Below are 21,552 nucleotides of genomic sequence, written 5' to 3' on the forward strand. Positions count from 1 at the left end.
CCCATGAAGTAAGTCTCCCTTCTTGTGCATTAATACTACAGGATATTATCTTATATAACCACAGTGCAAGCACTGAAATCTAGAAATTCAACATCAACAATATACTATTCATATTCAAATTTATTTAACAGAATATTGTTTATAGCTTTGGAGGGGGGAGACACAGAATCCAGTCAATAAATACACATTGTACTTAGTTCTTGCATCTCTGTATTTTTCTTTGATCTAGGCAAACACCTAGTTAATCCCATCCCTCTCTCTCTCTCTCTCTCTCTCTCTCTCTCTCTCTCTCGTGTGTGTGTGTGTGTGTGTGTGTGTGTGTGTGTGTATGTGTGTGTGTGTTTCACAACATTGATCTTTCTGAAGCTTTCAGGCCAGTTGTTTTGAAAAATGTCCCCTTGCTTTGCATTTGTCTGGGTGTTTTTCCATGAGTAGATTCAGGCTAAACTTGTTTGAATACTTCCTAGGTGACGTGTCTTGTTCAGTGCAGAATATTAGGGACACATGTAAAGATGTGCACTTAGTATGCTCTCTCTTTTTCTTTTTAGTCACTGTGTGAAATGTTAGTTTTTTTTTTTTGTTGTTTTTTTTTTAGGAGATGATTACATAAAATAGAGGAGGACTAGTTCTATTTCTTTTGCAAACTGTTGGGCACAGCTGTTAAGTCTGATTGTTTGGTTCAGCTGGATTGGAACTTGGGCTTCCTTTTTTGCTAGTTGGCTAAGTGGGTTTTTGAGATGGTCTTCTCAGCTGTCAAGTGGGGATAATAATGTTCCTGGCTTCATGAGGTTGTTAAATTGATACATTTAAGACAGATTTCAAAAAAGTATCTGGCATACTTTAAGTATTTGAAAAATAATTATTATCATCCCCAACCCCCAGTGCTGGCACAAGCTAGTCAAGTCTCTACCCTTGATCTATGCCCCCAGCTCCTCATGGCTAGTATTTTTACCACAATTTATAGAGGACGTAATACCTACTGCACAGACCTTCACTACTCCAGACCTAGGGCAGCCTGTGGCAGATAGGAAGCGGTCACAATAATTGTTGTTAGGACAGCCCTGTGATATAGAGTGCTATCAACGCAGTATACCGTTTTACAAGATGAGCAAACTGAGGCTTAGAGAGGCGAAGACGGTCATACAGATCACAGTGTCAAGATAGTGGATTTGAACTGGATTGAGGGGAGGGGAAGAAACCTGGATGTATTTTGTAAAATCCTTAAGGGCTCTGAAGGCATGAAGAATTGAATTGGAGCGCCAGGGCAGAGTTCTGTGGCACATACTTACAGCAGGCGCTCAAAAACTTTTGTTGCGTGAATGACGAACGAAAATGAGTCACCTGGCTTGAGCTCATGTCCAACGTCTGGGTGCACTTCTGTGTAGCGGCAACAGATCCTAGTCCTCCCAGTGTTAGGGCAAAGACCACGGGTTCATATGGGGGTGTGGCTTCTGTCAGCCCCGCCCCTTGCTTCTCCTGGCCTGCTCCGAAGGTCGAGGTGTTTTGGCCCGCGGGTGGAGCCGTAGCCCTGTCTCCTCCGGGGTCCGTACCCCGGAAGCTGGGAGTCCTGGATCCCTGACTGTAGCCCGCGATGTCAGATAGGGACGTGGGGCAGAGTGGAGGCTCGTCGGGGGCCCGAGCGGCGACTGTCAGCGACATCCACGAGCTGATGCGTCGTAAGGAGGAGGCCGAGGCGCAGATCAAGGCCAATTACGAAGTGCTGGAGGGCGTGAGTGGGGGCTCGGTGCGCGGCGGGCGTGGGCCCGGGAGGGCCGGGGGCCGGGAGACCGGGAGGCCGGAGCCCCGCTCGGGCGCGGTTCGTGGGTCTTCCGCTCCCGGGGCGGCCCGTGGGCAGCAGGCAGTGCGGGCACCGGCAGCCCATGTTGCAAACGGGAAAGAAAAGGCAGGAAGAGGTGGGGAGGTCCAGCGCCAGCCAGCACCCTCTCTCCAGGATCTTTCCTGCAAGTCCGGCCTCCTGCCCATTGTGTCAACTTCTCCTTCCCCTCATAGGTCCTTCTGCCCATCAGGAAAGCTGGGGACCAACCGCAGGCGCAGGCGCAGGCCCATCACTGTCCTGAATGAAATTCTTTTATGCATTCATTTGCTTTTAGCTAAGGGACTGGGAGAGAGCAGAAGCTGGGTGCTGGTTTTCTGTTTCTGTTGTAACAAATGCCCACGGACTTCCTGCCTTAAAAGCACACAAATTGAGCCTATTGTTCTGGAGGTGAGAAGTGCAGATGGATCTCACTAAACTCAAGGTGAATGCAGGGCTGGCTCCCTGTGGAAGTTCAGGGAAGGTCCCATTTCCTTGCCTGTTCCCGCATCGGGAGGCCACCTGTATTTCCCGGCCCCTGGACATCTCCGTCTTGAAGACGTCGCATCTCCCCAGCCTCTTAATTCTGTCTTCGCTTCTTTCTCTCACTCTGCTGTCTCTTCTTTCACTTGTCAAGACCCCTAGATAAAGGGCTATCTCCCCGACTCAGGATCCATAACCATGTCTGCCAAGTTCCTTTTGCCATGGCAGGTCACGTGTTCACCGTCTCCAGAGATGAGGCTGTGAGCACTGTGGAGGCCATTCCTCACCCTGCCCCTGGTAGGCAGCGGTCGATCTCTACCATGGACTCTCATTACAAGGGAATTTATCATCTGTGCTTTTCACTGAAGGACTGCCATTTAATCTGTTTGAACTCTGGTTTCATCTGCAGCATGCCCTGGTGGGACATGGAACCCCAGGGCTTGACAGAGCTGAAGACCCCAGTTCCCCACAGCCAAAGTAAGATAATGGGACATCTTTTAAGAGTGTCACTTGACCCTAAAGATTTTGGTAAAAGAAGAACTTCATTTGTAGATTAAAATAAATAGGAAATAGGAAGATACAGAGAAGGAGAAAGCCATGTTAATATGACCAGGCTTGAGGGAAGTTTGGGGACTTTGTCTAAACCTTTAGAGTCCCTGGGATGTGGCAGTGTGCCTCTACATTAGGAGGACCCTGGGGAGATTGCAGGGGGACTGAGCTACTCAGCACCTGCTGACTTTTTTTTCTCCAAATGATTAGTTTGATATTCTAACCATTTATTAATAGTCCCCTCTTTCCTTCTAATTTAAAATGCTAGTGTTGCTACATACCACATTCTCACTCATGCTTAGGTCTATTCTTGGTCTTTTTTTCACTCTCCTATTGATCTATTCTTTGGGTGCCCTATGGTGCCATCTTAATGACTTTATTACACATAAGAATCCGTTGAGCAATTCTTCCTCATTGGTTTTCTTTTGAAAAACTCTTCTCATAATTTTTTTTTAAATAGTACTGGGGATTGAAAAGGGATACTTCACCAATGAACTGTATCTCCAGCCTTTTTTTTAATTTTATTTTTAATTCTGAGACAGATATTTGCTATGTTGCTGAGGTTGGCCTTGTACTTGAGATCCTTCTGCCTCAGCCTTCTGAATAACTGGGATTATAGACATGTGCTACCTTGCCCAGCTCTGTGAGATATAATGTTTCATTTTGTTTTGGTTCTGGGAACCACTGAGCCATATCCTTAGTCTTTAATTTTTATTTTAAGACAGGATCTGGCTAAGTTGCCCAGACTGTCCTCAAACTTGCAATCCTCCTATCTCACCCTCCTGAGTTGCTTGGCTTACAGGTTTGTGCCACTGGGCCTGGCTATTGTTATTTGTTTTGTTTTGATTTTGGACACAGGTCTCACACATTGTTTCTGTTTGTTTTGTTTTGGTACCAGAGGCTCCTGGAGGGTGACAGGCTGTGTCCCACAGGTGCCAGATGCAGGTGCCAGATGCAGGTGTGCCTAGGCCCTCTTTGAAACTCTGCAGAGGGATTTGTGTGAGCAGTTTGGTTTGACCAAAGAGGTGGAATTCGGAGCAATATGATAAGTTGTTTTGAGGTTAAGAAACAGTTATCAAAATGCCAGTGCTATGCTGGGCTAGCCTAATGGAAGGACTTGTTTGGCCTGGTGATTATTTTGAATTAGCCTTTTTGTATTATAAAATCAGAGGATTTTCCTCACAAGCACTTGGTTTCTTGGTTTTCTAGAAAAATCAAAGCTGGCAACAGGATGATTGGGGCTGTGAACCCTGTCAGTGTGGTTTCATAGCCTGAGCTCAGCTAATGTGGGACTGCTGTGCCCAGAGTTCAGGTCCTTCATATGGGTCTGAAGAGGCTTTTACACTTAGCACTGGCTGCCTGTTGCTGCATAGGAAGACAAGCCCAGAGTTCTCTGATTGTTCCACAAAGAAGCAGAATTTTATATGGAATAGCACAGCTTTCTTTCTTTCTTTTCTTTTTTTTTTTGTTTTTAGTAAGAGTGATTGAATCTAGGGGTGCCTAACCACTGAGCCACATTCCCAGCCCTTTTTGTATTTTAGAGACAGTGTCTCACTGAGTTGCTCAGGCTTTGCCAAATTGCTGAGGCTGGCTTTGAACTTGAGATCCTCCTGCCTTAGCCTCCTGAGTAGCCCAGCTGAAATAGCACAACTTATTTTCTTTTTTGTGTGTGTAATGCTGGGGATTGAACCCAGGGCCTTGTACATGCAAGGCAAGCACTCTACCAACTGAGCTATATCCCCAGCTGTGAAATGGCACTATTTTCTACAATGTTGTTGCAAACTTGTTTGAAACCATGCAGGCAAAATAAAGTACATCCATGGGCCATATTTGGCCTATAAACCACCAAATTGTGGGTTTTAGAATTTGCCTTTGCATAAGCTGTGGGGATAGAAGGAGACTATTTTTGCATGGGCCTGGCCCCTGTCCATCTTGATTCTCTCCCATGTTCTTTTCATTTTTTAATTTCATGATCCCAGAAACCTTGGTATTTTCTCTAATCTGAAAACCTCAAATTTCCCCCATAATATTAACTCAGATTATTTTCCTTACACAGAGATCCACCTGTACTAATTCTGAGGTTACATATCCTCAGGAAGGGATGTCAAGCATTTAAAGCAGAAGGATCGGGTGTATGGCGAATGCCTATAATTCCAGCAGCTTGGGAGGCTGAGGCAAGAGGATCACGAATTCCAAGCTGGCCTCAGCAAGGTGAGGTGCTGAGCAACTTGTTGAGACCCTGTGTTAAAAAAAAAAAAAAAAAAAAAAAAGTAAAAGGGGGGCGGAAGGGAGGGGTCATGGTTTAGAAATGATGGTGGAAGTTGATGATCATTATTATCCAAAGTACATGTATGAAGACATGAATTCATGTAAATATACTTTGTATACAACCAGAGATAGGAAAAATTGTGCTCTATGTGTGTAATAATTGTAATGCATTTCGCTGTCATATATAAATAAAAAAAAAATTTAAAAACACCAAAAAACGAAGCCCAGCTGGCAATGTGTTTCAGTGGTTGAGTGCCCCTGAGTCCAATGCTTGGAATAACAACAACAAAAAAAAAAGTCAGAAGGAAAAGGGACCCAATGCATCCCCTGAACATCTCTTCTTTGCTGTATGATTTTTTTGTCTGTTTTTGCTGTGCTTGGGTTTGATGGTACCCAGGGCCTTGCCCAGCACATTCTAGGCAAACCCTCTACTGCTGAGCTATTCCTCTAACACTGCCCCCCACCTTTTTTTTTTTTTTTTTTGCTTTTGTCGAAATACTTGCCTTTCAAGGGTTTTAGGACCAATTGCCTCATTCTTTTGCAAGGGTTGCTGGTGGCCGAGTATGAAGATTTCTTACTGGGGACAAGGGCGTATGCAGTGGCATTGTGTGGGACATTGTGGACTGTCATGTGAGGGTGCAGGGTAGGAGGTGAGTGGCTCAGATCCCTCCTACCTGTCCTGTGTCCTCTGGTTGCCCTACAAGGATGGCGCCCTGAAAGTCCCTTCTGAAAGTCCCTTGGCTAACTCTCCCCTCTCCCGTGTTCAGAGGTTTGGACATCCAAGACAGTGCATCTTTAGCAGTCATAAAGCCACCAGTCATGATGCTGCCATCTTCTGTCCCACCTAGGGACCTTATCTCTTGCTGCTTTTTTTTTTTTTTTTGGTGTGTGTGTGTGTGTGTGGTGCTGGGGATTGAACTCAGGGCCTTGTGCATGCAAGGCAAAGCACTCTGCCAACTGAGCTGTATCGCCAGCCCTCATGCCGCTGTCTTTACCTGAGAAATGCTTTCCATGGATTTCCCTGGGCGGCTCCCCATAGTCACCTTCTCAGAAGGGCTTTCCCTTGATTGAATTAGTCCTCCTCCCAACTCCACCGCCTCTCAACCTCAGACCTGCTTGATTGTCTTCTAGGAAACGGTACTACCCGTCCTTTCCTCTAGATTGTAGGCTCCCTGTCCCCACGTTCCAGAAATCTCCCCGCCCCCACCAGCGCAGTCCGGCTTAGCAAAGTGCTTGCATCCCACCCCACGCTGGCTTGGGTGGCAGGGCGCAGGGATCCCCTAAAGCTGATGCCTCCGAAACGCCTCGGCGCTGGCCTCCCCCTGGCAGCAAAGGGGCGCCACTGCTCCTCCCATGCACAAACTCCTGCACCGCATAGTACTGAGTGTGCTTTATTTCTTACTCAGGAGGGCAGGAACAGATCGAGTGAGAGGGCGTGGTCATGGGATAGGTGGAGCCTTGCGCCAGGAAGTCGTTTGGTGGGCGGGGTCTGAAGGGAGATGCCAGTGGGAGGGTTGAGCAATTTCAGGTTAGGGGCTTGACTTGTGGTGGGCGGGTCCTGTGTGCTGACCAACATCCCCGCGAACTACAAATTGGTGAGGTTGCCTCGGAGCTCCTGCGCATCCTCCAAAGCCTTGAACAGCGAGTTGAAGTTGCCAGCTCCAAAACCCTGGAATGGGAGACAGCAGGTGAGCTGGGGACCCAGAAAGCAGATGATGCTCCCTGCAGTCCCTGCTCAGGGCCTACCTGGTGGTTGTGGCGCTGGATGACTTCCAGGAAGAGTGTAGGTCTGTCCTGCATAGGTCTGGTGAAGATCTGAAGGATGTAGCCTTTCTCGTCATAATCCATCAGGATTTGCAGCTCCTGGGCGAGAGACAGGGAGCTCCGATAGCGGAAAGCTAGCCTGTCCTTCTAGCCTGGCACGGTGGGATCCTTAGAAAGTCCAAGGGACCTGAGTGCCCCAAGCACCAAGAAAAACTTTTTTTCCAGCAATTCCTGGCCCCTCCAAATATATCCCCAAACTGTTGTGTTACCACCCTTCTGCTGCAGCCCCTGCTGCTGGGCTTGCCTCCTTATAACTCCATTCTTCCTGCAGTCCTCAGATTAGATTGTTTCAGTCATCTGTTAAAAATGAGGCCCTAGCTTCAGTCCCCACTACCCCTTCCAAAAACCAAAAACCCTCCCGTGGAAATGGGAACCCTTGCCTATTGCTGCTGTGAATGTAAAATGGTGTTGCCAGAAGGAGTGGTTGAGAGGTGAAGCCAGGGAGCCATTAAGATGATGATAATTAAATTAAGCTGTGTATAATTGCTGTGACTGGATGATTGATGCTGGATTGAAACAGGCTGTGTATTCAGTTGTATATAGGCCCCTGCTGTCCGGCAATAGAGCGGCTCCTGCTGCCTCAGACACCCGCTACTTTTGAGTCTAGCAGAGTTCCCTGAGTTCCCATTGAGTTCTCCTGGAGCCTGTTGAGGGCAGGGAGAGTTCCTGGGGAGTGCGCATAGAGTGCCAGTGAGAGTTTGGGCAATAAAGTATTTCCTGTTTGAACCTACAAGTGCCTCCTGTCGGCCAGACTGTGGCAAAATGATACACCTATTTGAAACAAAGCCTGACTCTTTCTCAAAAGGTTAAACATAAAGTTAGCCTGTGACCCAGCAGCGCCATTCCCAGGCACATACTGAAGGGAAATGAGAACATACATCCACACAATACCTTGCACATGAGTGTTCATATCAGAGTCATTCCTAATTGCCACAAAATAAAATTATATTATTCTCTTATGTGCATATGTGAATATGTAAACTTGAATTGCATTATTTTTTAATTTTATTTTTTAGATGTTGATGGACTTTTATTTTATTCATTTATTTATATTTTATTCATTTATTTATATGTAGGGCCTCATACATGCTAGTCAAGTGCTCTACCTTTTGAGCCACAATTCCAGCCCCATGAATTGCATTTGTATAATTATAATATGCCAATAAAAAATCATGGACTGAACTACCTAATTTGTGAAAATAAAAATAATAATAGCCCCAAGTTAGAAATAACCCAAATATCCACCAACTGATGAATAGATAAGCAAAATGTGGTCCATCAATGCAATGGGATACTATTCAACCAAAATAAAGGAATGAAGTAGAGGTGGGGGTGTAGCTTAGTATGTTTGAGGTCCTGGGATCAATGCTCAGCACTATACACTCAAAAAGGAATGAAGTACTGACATAGGCTAAAAGTAGATAAACCTTGAAAACATTATGCAAGTGAAAAAGAAAACCAGTCATGCTGGGCCTCCTAGTGCAGCTTCTTGGGAGACTTAGGCATAAGGATCACAAATTCAAAGCCAGCCTCGGGACTTAGTGGGTCCCTAAGCAACTTACAGTGACTTTGTCTCAAAATAAAAGATAAAAAAGGCTGGGGATGTGGCTCATTGGTTCATTCCCTGGTACCAAAACAAACAAACCCCTAGTCATAACAGACCACATGCTGTATCATTATATTTATGTGAAATTCCAGACTTGGTAAATCTGTAAGACCAAAGGTAGTTTAGTGGTTGCCTAGGGTTAGGGTGGCATGGGAGGAAGGAAGTGGAGAGGTTGGGAGGTAATGACTAAGAGGATCAAGTTTCCTTTTCAGGGTGTTGAAAATATTCTAAAATTGATGTTGATTTTGATTTTAGCAAATAGCGAGAGATAACCATTTAATATGAGTTCTGTGCCAATTAGCTGTTAAAAGGTAAAAACCAAAAAACCTTCAATGCTTTGTGGCTAAAGAAGTGCAAAACTGCATCCTAAAAGCCCCCAAGAGGAACCGGACCCTGCCTACCTGCTTTGGTACACCTCTTCTCAGATGCTGTCTTCAATCTACATGAGCCTTCCTCCTGCTCCTCAGGCATTTGGAGCTTGCTCCCACCCCATCACCTTTGCACCTGCTCTTCCCTCTGCTGGAATGCTCTTCCTAGCTTACCTCTTGGCCAGGTCCCTCTTATTATATAGCTTTCAATTAAAGTCACCTTCTCAAAAGTTCGCCACTTCCTATAACGTAGCCCTAGGTTGCCTGTTTTAACTTTACATGGCACCGACACACACATACTCTGTTTCTTTCTGGTTTTCTCTCTGTGTGCCTGTGTCTGCTGCAGGATGGGGGAGGCCAGATGGAACTCAGGGCTCACATTGCCTGTGGCCTAGCATCCTGCTGGGCCTCACCTCCAGCACATCAATGCTCTCCTTCACCCGGATCTTGGCTGTCTTGAGATTTTCCCGAAGTTGCTTGTAGTAGGTTGATGGTACAGTCAGGAACTCCATGCCTCTCTCTTGCAAATTGCGAATCTGTCGCAGAGCAGGTTGAGATTAGCCTTTGTCTTTCCAGGCTCAATGTCCCTAAGCCAGGTGGAGCTGCTGGGCCATGAGGAGGCAGGATCCCTGTCCTTGCTCTCCTGAGTGCCAAGATGCAGTGTGGCCTCAGCCGCTTCTGTCCTTGTCTGAGTCCCATTAGAGCAGGGATCCATGACGTTCACAGAGCACCCATTATGTGCCTGTCTTTCTAGTCTTGCCTCCTCCTGTCCCTGAAGCAATCCTGCTCTGTGCATTTCGTAGCTGGGAAACTGAGTCATCGAGAGATTTAAGTATCTGTTCTCAGCAGAGAAGCCAGAGTGGATTTTATTCAAACACAGGCCAAAATCATGCCACTCGATGCTTACCTTGGGGTGGTGCCTCATCTCAGAGTCCAATTCCAGGTTCTTGCCAGGCCCTCACCATCTGCCCCCACTTCCACCTTAGACTCCATCTCCCACCTCTCTTTCCCTTGCTCATTCTGTTCCAGTCACACTGATGATCTCCTTGCTGTTCCTGCAACCTTCCTGGAAGATACCTATCTCAGGGCCTTTGCCTGGGCCATCCCTCCTGCCCGGGGTCCTTCTTAGAGATTTCCACGGGCTTCTGTCCTTCCAACCCTTTGCATTCTCAAAAGTCTCCTTCCCCTTGTGACCTTCCTTCACCCACTTTAAAGGTGAAAATCCCCCACCCTTGCTCCCCCACATCCCACCTGTTCTTCCAGACCTCTCACACCACCTATTTATTTAATTTGTTTTTTGTCTCCATAAGAGCAGAAACTGTTACTAATGTGTCCCACATACCTAAAATAGCACCTAGCACATGGCAGAGCCTCAACAGGCATGATACAAATGAAGTTCCACAGGATTGGATGGGACAGTCCAAGCTCTTCCCCTTAAGGCCTAGGCAGGACCCGCCTCCCCAAGGGACAGAGCCACAGACACAGGGTGCTTAATTTGGAGGAAAGCACAAGTCTGATCTTATAGTATAATATCCTTATTTTCAAGGTGAAGCAGCTGAAGCCCAAGAAGGCTGGTGAGTGCCCCAGAGACAAATGGGGACTTGCAGATCTGGGAGCAGGATGCAGTCTTCCTTATCCTCTGGCATCTGCCACCATTAAAGCCCAGAATATTCTAGAGACACCAAACTCTTCCAAGTGAGGTGGTTAGGGATTAGTTACACAGGTGTGGGGATCTGCTTTGAATGATCACACCTTCCAGTCCTGAAGCACAAGGTTCTGACCGATCACTACATTTTGTAGTGACTTGGGCCTTGTCCCAGCTCAGATAGCAAGGCTGGTCTTCAGGTGTAGGCATACTGCTGAGGTTGAGTTACACTCACCTGCCCCCTTGTAATTCTACACTTTCTGCTCTTTTTTTTGGGTGGAACTTTCTAAGAACAGTGCTCCCCCAAATAAAAGCTCACTTCCAAACATGCTCTCTCTCTCTCTCTCTCTCATCAGCCTCTCCTGACTTTCTCTTGCTCTCCCTTCTGGAGCCTGAGGCCCAGAGCCTGGGGAAGCCATCCTGAAGCTTGTTTGAATGTATCACTCGGGCAAACCTAGGTCAGCTGCCCATGCTGGACGGGGGTGGCAGCAGGAGTTGCAGGAACCAGGCAGGGAACCCTGTCAGCCCTCTAGGCTGGAGAAGGGGACTCCAGACTGCCACTGCCCCCTCCCTCCCCATTCTGCAGAGAATTTCCCTGGAGCTGAAGAGAGAAGTCTTAAGACCAGGGATGGTGGGCTGGGGTTGTGACTCAGTGGTAGAGTGCTCGCCTCCCACATGCGGGACTCTGGGTTTTATCTTCAGTACCACATTAAAAAAAATAAACAAGTGAAATAAAGGTGTTGTATCCAACTACAACTAAAAACAAAAAAGACCAGGGATGTTGTTCTAACCGTTGTGATGATGTCCTGGGTCTTGAGACCGACGTGCTGGACTCCAGCTCCCCCATTATAGTCCACATATTCCTGGGAAAGGCGAACAGGAGGCCCCTGTCATTGCTTCTGTTCCCCATACCCCTGCCCTGCCCTGCTGGAGGCCTCAAACCTCTTCCCTCCTCTCTCCTTCTCCAGCCAGGCAGGGCCGCACCTGGATCGAGGACTTCTTCATGCCCATTGCGGGCTCGTTAATGGGCATCTTGATGGTCTCCTCATAGTTGGTCACCACAATGGAGCGCAGAGAGCTGTACTCTGTGTGCACTTGTGTGTCATCCACAGACCAGAAGCGGTGGAACTGTAGGTTCCTCAGGTACCTGACAGGTGGCAGGCAGAACACATCTGCTCTGAGTTCTGGCCTGGGACTGGCTTCCCCTGCTCCCACTTCCACCCTCCAGAACATGTCCCCAAGGGGGCTCCAGAAGGAAGATGACAATCACATCATACATGCTGTAGGTCTTTACCCTTGTTGTGACAGTTTTCCTCAAGGTGGAAATAAAGTGTCTTATATAAGAAGCCACATAGGAGGCCATGCTCAGGTAGGGGGACTGGGTGGGGCAGGGGGATCCTGTGCACCCTGCTGGCCTTTCACTGCCACTGGGATGGTATTAGGTCACCCAGGGCTCTGCCTCAGGAGTATGTTAATGTTATGGTCAGAGCCAATCAGTTGGGATTGTTTTTTTCCTAAAGGGAGCTCAGGTCTCTGCTCTCTGCTCTGGTCTGTCCCCACGTCCCGCTGTGGGAGGCCAGCAGGAAGCAGACCAAGTCAGGTAGAGGCAGTCTGCCCCCCACTCACTGGAAGGACACCCCTGCAGTTCCTCATGGTGGCGGGCTGTGGATTCCTGTAGTCCCTGATCCTCTCATTCTTCAGGGGACAGATGTATGGGGAATAACTGAAGGGCTGGCCCTGGTTCACCTCCCACCCACCTGTGCTCCTTTCCATCTGGTACAAGGACTGGGGCCAGGGCCCTTGTGGTGAGGAACAGGGCTCACCATTCTGAGGCAGACGACATCTCATGATCAAGCAGGTTTCCGACAACATGATCGATGATCTCGAGACCACACTTGGGCCTAGGAAAAGGATAGCACTGAGGGGCATTGAGAAGGCTGCCCCCCCCAAATCTCACCACTCCCACTGCCCCCCCATAATAGCCAAAGCTCACACCTATGCAGCTCTTAGTGGGGAGGAAAGCGCTTAACTAACTCATTAGTGCAACCCCTACTTTATAGATGAAGATGCGGGGCCATCGAAAACTCCAGTGCCCTGCCCAAGGTCCAATGGCTGAGGAGGGAGGAAGCTGGGATGGGACCTGGGGCCCTCCGGTGTTGGGGCCCGTTTGCTCTATGCCCTCAGAGCTGCCAGGAGCTTGGCCCCATCACAAAAGCCGAGTCCACATGGAGGAGGGGGACAGGCTCTCCACCCCACTCCTGTAGCTTGGGGCACTTACAGCTTGGGAAGCAGGGAGTCCTTGAGCAAGGGGGCCTCGAATCCAGGCAGGAACCGGCCGCTGTAGTTCGTCTTCTCTACCAGAGTGTGGGTGGTGTCCCCAAACTAGGGATGGAAAGCAGACTGGCTCAGCCCTGTGCCCCCACCCACCACTGCTGGGCCTTTTCATGGCCCCAACCCAGCCCTGGGTTCCTAAGTCGACATGTGATCCTGGGAAAGTCATTTCCCCTGGCCTGGGGCTGTGGCTCAGTGGTAGAGTGCTCACCTTCATGCATGAGGCACTGGGTTTGATCCTCAGCACCACATAAAAGTAAAATAAAAATATTGTGTCAACCTATAACTAAAAAATAAGTGTTTAAAAAAAAAAGAAATTCACTTCCCCTGACTGGCATTTGTTGCCATCTGTCATTCACTTAGGAGTTTCCATCAGTCTACCTGCCTCGGCGGACCAGAAGCCCTGTGAGGACAGGGATGCTGTGTCGCTCATCATGGTGTCTGTGGAGGCATCAGCTCTAATGCTGAAGGGTATTCAACAGGCTTAATGCTCTTCCTGCCCAAGGGGATTGTCTCTGTCCTACAGCAGCACGGGGCTTCAGAATCAGTTATCTCTGCTAAGTGCCTACGGTGTGCCAGGCTCTGCTGTTCTAAGTGCTCTACACCAATGGTCACACTCAGCTCTCACAATGGCCCTGGAAGGGGATCTAGCTGAAGGATCTGAGGCACAGGGTGGTGCAAGAGTGTGCCCCAGGTCACACAGGAGTCTAATTCAACCCTTGCTTATTTAAACTAAGTCTCAGAGAGGGAAGTTGGTCTGTCCATGGACTCATAGCTAGTGTGGGGCGTGGCTTCCCAGGCCCACCCTTCTCTCCTCTTGAACAAGCCTCTGTACAAAGCTATTACCTCTCACTGGGGGTGGGGGCAGGGGAACCTGGGAAGGGTGGCTGGTGGCCCTGCCACCTCTGCACTCTGGACAGGAATTTTGAGAGGTCAGATCCCAGGGGAAGCCCATGTTCTGAGGCCCATGGGTGGGATGGTGTAATGGGGTGAATTAGGAGCATCTGGCATCTCAATGGGTTCTGGCAGCAGGAGGGACAGGGACATCAAAGGGAACTCACCGTCTGCAGCACAGCAAACTTCACTTTCCCAAACTTGTCTTCCTCCACCCAGGGCTCTCGCACTATCTTGGCTCCCCGTTCTCGGGCTTTCTGTAAGGAGATGGAGCAGGGGGAGGCAGTGAGGGCTGGGGACCCCGAGTCCTGGCCTGCTGCTCTGGCTGGGTTGGTTTCTATGTGGTCCTGACATGGCAGTGTCACCTGTCTCCCCCACCAAAGTGTGCCTCATCCCCGTTGATCAGGAAGGGAAACTGAGGCCCAGGCTCAGAGTTGGGGCTTGGGAGACAAGGGGGTGTGTGTGTGTCTGCTTCTCCTAACTCACTCTGCAGCCCTCCTCCCCCTCCAGGCCTCAGCTTCCCTCCCTGTACAAAGAGTGGAGGAAAAGAAGAATGGGGGTGGACATTTCTGAAGTGACCTCTGTGTGTTGGGCCCTGTGCCAGGAGCCCTGCATGCCAGGTCTGTGCCTTAATTTAGCAAGCCCTTAGTTACTGCAGGCCAGTGTGACACCCAGCCCAGTCATGTACTGGGGATGCACCTTGGCAGTTCTCACAGCAGCACTGTCTGCCTTCTACAGCGAGGAACATGAACTCACACAGCTGGGAAGACCCAGACCTAGTCATGCTAACTCTGGAATCTACTCTGAACCTCCAATCCACCTTTTTTTCTTTTTCCTTATGTGCTGGGGATTGAACTGAGGCCTCACCTGTCTTTAGGGCTGCATTTGGTTCAGAGTCATAATCCAGAAATGGTAATTGTGATATCTCTCTCTCTCTCTCTCTCTCCCTCTCTCTCTCTCTCTCTCTCTCTCTCTCTCTCTCTCTCTCTTATTTATTTATTTATTTGTTGGTTGTTTTAGTTTGGGGGCACCAGGGATTGGACCCAGGGGTTCTTAATCAGTGAGCCACATCCCCAGCACTTTTTATTTTATTTTTTTTATTTTAAGGCAACGTCTCCCTAAGTTGCTTAGAGCTTCACTAAATTGCTGAATCTTCCCTTGAACTTGGTATCCTCATACTCCTGGCCTCAGCCTCCTATGCTGCTAGGATTATAGGCATATGACTCCATTTCCTCTTTTAAAACTCAGTGAGGTGCAGGCTATGATTATCCCCATTACAGGTGTGTAAACTGAACATGAAAGTGAGGAAACACAGTAAGGGGCAGGGTTTCTGTCACTAGGTCTTAGGGATGTCACGCCAACATCCAGCTCTGACTGACAGGATCCTCGGGACCTATGGAGAGCCGGCTGCGCCTAAGGCCTCTTCCCAGGCCAGCCCAGGTACATTCTCACCTGCACAATGTAGTCACAGTCTTCCACCTCGAAAGCCACATCCTTCACGCCATCTCCATGTTTCACCAGGTGGTTGCCCATCTCTGTGGTCGGCAGGGAGTGCTGGCACTGGAGTTCAAGGCCCCTGGACAGGCTCTCAGCCTTCTGGGCTCAGCCCCCCTAGTGCCCTTCCCAGGCCCTGCCCTCTGACCCCTGACCCCTTCCAACAGCCCTGCTGCCACCCCGGGGCCCCTCACCTTTGTTCCAGGGGTTGAGTGCAGAGGAGAAGACAAACACAATCTACCATGGTGGAGAAGGGGGTGTGACTGGTGGCTCAGGGGAGCATGGACAGGTGCAGCTCCCCTCCGTCCTGCTCACCCCCACAAATCCCTGGTGGAGCAGGGGGCTAGCCATGCAGGACTCCTGAATCCCGGCTTCTAGCTTCTTCTCTGCCTTGGCCTCTCCCCCTGGTCCTGAGGGTTGGGGACTTTCTCCTGTGCCACCCCTAGGACCCATGATCAGCTGCTGGGTCCCCTGGGGAAGAACTCCCAGGACCCCATGGGCCACAACTCTGCTGAAACTCCCTACACCTATGGCCTTGGCTTGCTGAACTTGTGGGGCCAGCACTGGACCAGGCTGAGGAGACTCGCCTGGGAAGGTCCCTGTTACACAGGTGCCTACCACATTAGAGCCCCCAAGAGAGCTCTGAGAGCTAGGGGTCCCTGGGGTGTGGACGCACCTTTCCTTGCTTGACCACATGGCTGACCACCTCCCGGGAGCCCGTCTCCAGGCCCCTGTAGGCTAGTGGCTCGAAGCCCATCTTGCTGCAGTAGAAGGAGGCAGCCTAAAGACAGAGAGGTGACAGTGTTCGTGAGGGTGGAGAACCTGCCTGGGGCCCAGACGAGAGTCCCTGTCCCCTGCCTGCCTGCTTGCTCAGGAGCTGAGACTGCACTGGGGAAAAGGCTGCTCTGTAGTATATTCTGTCTTCAAAGGAGTTTCCTTTTTTTTTTCTTTTTGGGGTACCAGGCATTGAACTAAGGGACACTCAACCACTGAGCCCCATCCCCAGCCCTATTTTGTATTTTATTTAGAGACAGGGTCTCACAGAGTTGCTTAGGGCTTCACCATTGCTGAGACTGTCTTTGAATTCGTGATTCTTCTGCCTTAGACTCCCGATTCACTGGGATTACAGGAGTGTGCCACCATGCCTGGCTCCAAAGAAGTTTTCTGTTGGGGTCCAAAGTGTTGGGTCCTAACTGGGCCCTGATCCTGCCCTTTTTTGAGCCAATTTCAGACCCGCTGGGGGCTTTCCCTGGTCCAGGGGGCCCTCTTGCATGTCCTCTGCCCACTCCAACACCTTGCCCTGCTTACCTGCTTGGCATTGCCAACCCAGAAGGTCACAGAGTGGAAGTGAAGGAATCGGCCTCTCTCAGGCTGAGGAGGAGAGAAGGAGGGAGGCTGAGTCCCTGGAAGGAGGTCTAGAGAAGTGCAGGTGGAGAGGTTTCCCCTGCCCGCTCCCTCGCCCAGACTCAGCCCCAGCACCTAGGAGAGGCCGAACCCCACGAGCTCTGCCTGGCCTCAGGAGACACTGCTCACTTAGAAATTGAGCCCCTGGAGTGTGCAGGAGTGTTCGGGACTGGGAAGGCCCCTCAGGAGGCAACCCAGCTTTCCCAGGAGGAACAGCCACAGCAGCAGGGATTGAAGGGAGACTTAGCCAGAGCTTCCAGATGAGATGAAGAGGTCAGCAGGTGAATGAAGAAGAGCTGACAGTTTTTCAGGCGGGTGCAAGTGAGTCCAGCCAGTCTGGGGGAGCCCAGGTATTAGCAGACCCACAATCTTGTTCCTCTTCACTTTGTGCTCACATGCTGGTCTCCCCAGCCCAGACTCCCTTCTAGACCCAGGTCCCCCATTCCCTTCCTGCTCACCTTTGCTCCTTTGTCACTATAGGTCGTCTAAGGAGAAAGAAAAAGACAGTGAGGCTCTGCCAGGGGGACAGGCACTGCTGAAGTCTCATGGCAGGTCCTCATCCCCCGGGGAGCCACCATGGCCCTAGGCAGACCCTCACCATGGCTGATCTGGGTCAAGCTTCCTGCCAGGAAAACAGGGACGCGCAGCTCTTGGGAGTGCTGTACAGAGGTATTTACCAGGGGGCAGGGCCTGCCCCTGACCTCCCTGGGGGTGGGGAGCTGAGGTCATCCCATGGTATAGTCTCTCCAGGACCCCAGAATGGGACTGTGATCTTTGCCAACCAAATCCATAGTTCAGAAGCCAAGGCCACCTTGAGGGCAGGTGTAGCTTCAGAACTTCTTCTTCTTCTTTTTTTAATGTTTATTTTTTAGTTGTAGTTGGACACAGCTTATTTATTTTTATGAGGTGCTGAGGCTTGAACCCAGGGTCTCGTATGTATGACGCGAGTGCTCTACCGCTAAGCCACAAGCCCAGCCACCCCCTCCCCCCCACCACTTTCAGAACTTCTTACTCCGGGAATTTGCGGGCTGATCTTGAAGCCCTCTTGGCAGAACAAACGTGTAGACTGTATTTGGAATAAAAAGTAATAAAATAAAGTAATAAAAATAAAAAGTAATACAATTCCATGGCAGTTGGGGCACGTGGACAGGGATTTGCTTACTGGTTCTGCTATGTACCATGTGACTGGGGTTGGCACAGACCTTGTGAGCCTCAGTTTCTCCATCGATAAGATGGGAACCATAATAGTATGAGGGGATTCTGAGACCATAGTTCAATGCTTTGGAGTTGGACCTGCACATAGCCCTGTATATAGCACATAGGGACAAGAGGTATTTCTTTGAGATTTGAAGGGGTCCTAAAGGGGGTTGAGTCCTTGGCATTACTGTGGCCTGAGTATTGAAAGAGAGCATTGGCCTTGCCCCTGCCCCAGTCTCCTGCACCCACCAGGCTCTGGGTCCATGCCAGTCCCCTGAAACTCTCTTCATTGCTTTGATGATGGAGACCCTGGTCAGCAACCCTGGGGGTTGGAGTACAGGACAGAGGACTCTCCAAGGTATGCCCTTGGCAAGTGGCTGCACAGAAATGGAGTGTGAGCCAGGGCTTCTACCTCTGGGGCCCACATTTTAAATTGCATCGAAATGGGAGATATTGATGTCCCCAGGAAACTGAGGCCAGAGTGGCAAACGCATTTCCCCAAGGTCACAGAGCTGGTGAACTTGGGGTCAGAACAGAACTCTGCCCTGCAGCCCATTGGACTCTGCAGGTGGGTCTCATCCACCCATCCACCCATCCCCTCCCTGCCTTTCTCTGTCTTCTGGGCTACTCTGTAGGCAGTGGAGGTGGTCCCACCCCCTCATTCTTCCTCTCCCAGATGGCTCTCCAGGCTTCCTGCCCCTCCCTCACCCCCAACATTCACCTCAGCTCCCTGAGTCTATTTTCCATTTGAGAAAAGTAGAGTGGAGCTCACAGACCTAGAATGTTCCCCTGGGGGAAAAGGGATCAGTGCAGCCCATCCATCCCTCCAGGCCAGCAGGAATATCTAGTCCCCTGCTTGCTATGGCCAAATCAAACCCCTATTCCTGGATCTTGGCCTGGCTAATATCCTGGGCACAAGATCAATGTTTGGTGTGCAGTCATCACATCTTGAGCTCCAGAGGCCAATGGCTGGTGTCCAGTTCAGCTGAACAGGGTTATGACTATGTTCCTCCTCCACTCTGGAATTTGTTTTCAGAAGCATTGTGGGTTTGAGTCTCACTCTGGATCCCTGCAGGTGCCACTGCCATCTGTGGCCAGAGCCTAGGGACTCTCTGGGTCCCAGTGTCTGGAGCACCCTGTTCCTCCCTGATGCAACTAGCTCCGGCTGGGCTCAGGTGATAACAGATTAGCAGCAGTGGGATGTGGCCGTTGCTCTCTGTGCCCAGCCTGTGCCAGGAGGTGGGTTCCAGGGTCCTTGCTCAACCGTTACTCTAAACAGATGGGCTCTTGAGATCCAGCCTGCACCACACCCTAAGGGGCAGAAAGGGTACACACTGGGGGCTGGGCTGGCACCCTGGAACCTGGATTTCAGAAATGAGAAGAGTGTTTATGCCCAGAGGTTTGCACAAGTGGCGGGTGGAGGTGGAGCTGGATGATAGAGCACTTGCCTACATGTGTGAGGCCCTGGGTTTGATCCTTGGCACCACAGGGGGGAGAAACACACACACACACACACACACACACACACACACACACATATATATATATATATTTTTTTTTTTTTCCAGTTTGATTTCTTATTTTACAGTGGTTAAGGTCAAACCCAAGGCTCAACCGCTAGGGAAATCCTCTATCATTGAAGCAGTATCCCAGCCCTGGGTGATCAATTATATGAGCCTTTTTTTTTGTGTGTGTGTGTGCTAGGGATTGAACCCAGGTGTGCTCTGCCACTGAGCTACGTCCTAAGCTCTAGTTTTTTTTGGGGGGGGGGCAGGGATGAGTGGGTACTGGGGATTGAACTTTGGGGCACTCAGCCACTAGCCCCATCCCCAATCCTATTTTGTATTTTATTTAGAAACAAGGTCTTACTGAGTTGTTTGGCCCCTCGCTTTTCCTGATGCTGGCTTTGAACTCATGGTCCTCCTGCCTCAGCCTCCTGAGCTGCTGGGATTACAGGCATGCACCACCAAGTCTGGCCCGATGTGAGTTTTATATTGCTATTTACAACAAAAATACAGCTAATTCAGGGAAAAAAGAAAATATGCATAATTAAGTTTAAAGTAAAAAGATGGAAAAGATGAAGAAAACAAACCCACTGATAATTTTTTATCCATAAACAATCATGGTGGATGGTTTGGTCATACATAGATCCACATGTATGGATTAAATTGTTGCTAAGTCTTGCCATCCAGGGTGATCCAGCTCACCTGAATGCAGCTTCCCAATCTGTAACTATTCCTTCTTTCCTTTCCAGGTGGTGGGGACCAGGTCCAAGGCTTCCACATGCTAGGCAAGTATTCTACCACTGGACTATGCCCCAGCACAAATAGTTTCTTTCTTTCTTCTTTTTTTAAATATATTTTTTAGTGGTAGATGGACAGAATATCTTTTTTTTCTTTCTTCTTTGTAATGTGGTGCTGGGGAATGAACCAGGGCTTCATGGGTGTGAGGCAGGCGCTCTCTCTACCACTGAGCTACAACCCCACCCCTCAAATTTCTTTCTTGTTATTCATTCATTATTTTGGTGCTGGGCTTGAACCCGAGGGCCATTTATGTTAAGCATACACACAGCCCTGTTACTTATAATAATTACTGTGAACTAGCATTAATAAATAATCGATTCTTTTTTTTTAAAGAGAGTGAGAGAGGGAGGGAGAGAGAGAGAGAATTTTTTTTAATATTTATTTTTTAGTTATCGGCGGACACAACATCTTTGTTGGTATGTGGTGCTGAGGATCGAACCCCGGGCCGCACGCATGCCAGGCGAGCACGCTACCGCTTGAGCCACATCCCCAGCCCAATAAATAATCTATTCTTAAAAGTTACTTTCTCCCCTGACCCACACTTTGCTGAGGAACTAAATGTTAACAACTTAACATACATAACCACCCACTTTCTCCATTCTCATGCAGTCATTTCAAGCATACTCTGTACCCTGCATACAGGGGAGTTGACTTTGTTGTATAAAAATACAATTGTTTATTGTGTGGTTCCCTGACTTATTTTTCCAAATGCTTAAATATTGGCAACTGTGATTGGTATCCCTTTTACTTCCTCTCTGCTACATGTTGTTTTAGTACAGCGGGGTTCCCCTACTAAAGGCCACTTTCCTATGGGGTGGCTACAGTTCCCTCTAGATTCCCCAAGAATTGCCTACCTGTCTTAGTCTGTTTTACGTTGCTATAACAAAATACCTGAGACTGGATACTTTATGCAGAATAAAGATTTATTCATTTTGTGGCTCTGCAGGCTGGGAGGTTCAAAGTTTTGATTCCCTGCAGAGTCCTGAGGTGACTCTGGGCATGATGTGGTCAGAGGGTTACTGTTGAGATCCACAGTTTAGTCAGAATGACACCTGGCATTTTTGCCAGAGGGAATGGTTGAAAGGTGACCCTGCTCCGGGATTAGGGCGGCTCCGGGATTAGGGAGGATCCTGCTGGGATTAGGGCAGATCCTGCTGCCCTAATCCCACTACTTTGGAGTTCCCATTGGCACTTGGAGTCCAGTGGAGGGAGTGTGTTCCTGGGAAGTGGGTGTAGAGTGCCAGTGAGAGTTCGGGAATAAAGGTTGCTGTTTGAACCTACAAGGCTGTGTGGCGGCTCCATTATTTTGTGCCCAGCCAGACTGCGGCAGGTTACATGTCAGACAGAACCAAGCTGGGGTTTGTAGCAGCTCT

The 21,552-nt window shown here is 49.3% G+C and overlaps 1 protein-coding gene and 1 long non-coding RNA gene across 3 annotated transcripts; one reads left to right on the top strand and one right to left on the bottom strand.

The window, feature by feature from the left end:
- Positions 1-1,531: 1,531 nt before the first annotated feature.
- LOC143393229 (uncharacterized) lies at positions 1,532-21,118 on the top strand. Of its 2 annotated transcripts, XR_013090577.1 has the most exons (5): positions 1,532-1,729; positions 17,160-17,348; positions 19,732-19,858; positions 20,131-20,166; positions 20,569-21,118. It is a non-coding gene; the product is annotated as an uncharacterized LOC143393229 (long non-coding RNA). The 2 variants fall into 2 exon arrangements; XR_013090619.1 differs by lacking the exon at positions 17,160-17,348.
- LOC143411993 (4-hydroxyphenylpyruvate dioxygenase-like) lies at positions 6,699-17,158 on the bottom strand. The gene is made up of 13 exons (XM_076872844.1): positions 17,138-17,158; positions 16,584-16,646; positions 15,952-16,056; positions 15,470-15,512; positions 15,234-15,316; positions 13,949-14,038; positions 12,835-12,938; positions 12,380-12,457; positions 11,541-11,703; positions 11,348-11,419; positions 9,325-9,447; positions 6,860-6,976; positions 6,699-6,782 (listed from the first exon to the last, which is right to left on the bottom strand). The coding sequence occupies exons 3-13, from the start codon at positions 16,030-16,032 to the stop codon at positions 6,699-6,701; spliced, it is 1,038 nt and encodes a 345-aa protein (XP_076728959.1). The 5' UTR covers positions 16,033-16,056; positions 16,584-16,646; positions 17,138-17,158.
- Positions 21,119-21,552: the final 434 nt, after the last annotated feature.

Source organism: Callospermophilus lateralis, chromosome 1 (assembly GCF_048772815.1).
Source record: "Callospermophilus lateralis isolate mCalLat2 chromosome 1, mCalLat2.hap1, whole genome shotgun sequence".
Lineage (NCBI taxonomy): Eukaryota > Metazoa > Chordata > Mammalia > Rodentia > Sciuridae > Callospermophilus > Callospermophilus lateralis.

What these genes read in the sequence shown, in the direction of transcription:
- LOC143411993 (XM_076872844.1), bottom strand. Translation starts at nt 16,032, where the DNA reads ATGGGCTTCGAGCCACTAGCCTACAGGGGCCTGGAGACGGGCTCCCGG. An exon ending in ATGTGGTCAAGCAAGGAAAG is followed by an intron (nt 15,513 to 15,951) that starts GTGCGTCCACAC and finishes CCACCATGGTAG; the next exon opens with ATTGTGTTTGTCTTCTCCTC. An exon ending in TCCAGCGCCACAACCACCAG is followed by an intron (nt 6,783 to 6,859) that starts GTAGGCCCTGAG and finishes CTCCCATTCCAG; the next exon opens with GGTTTTGGAGCTGGCAACTT.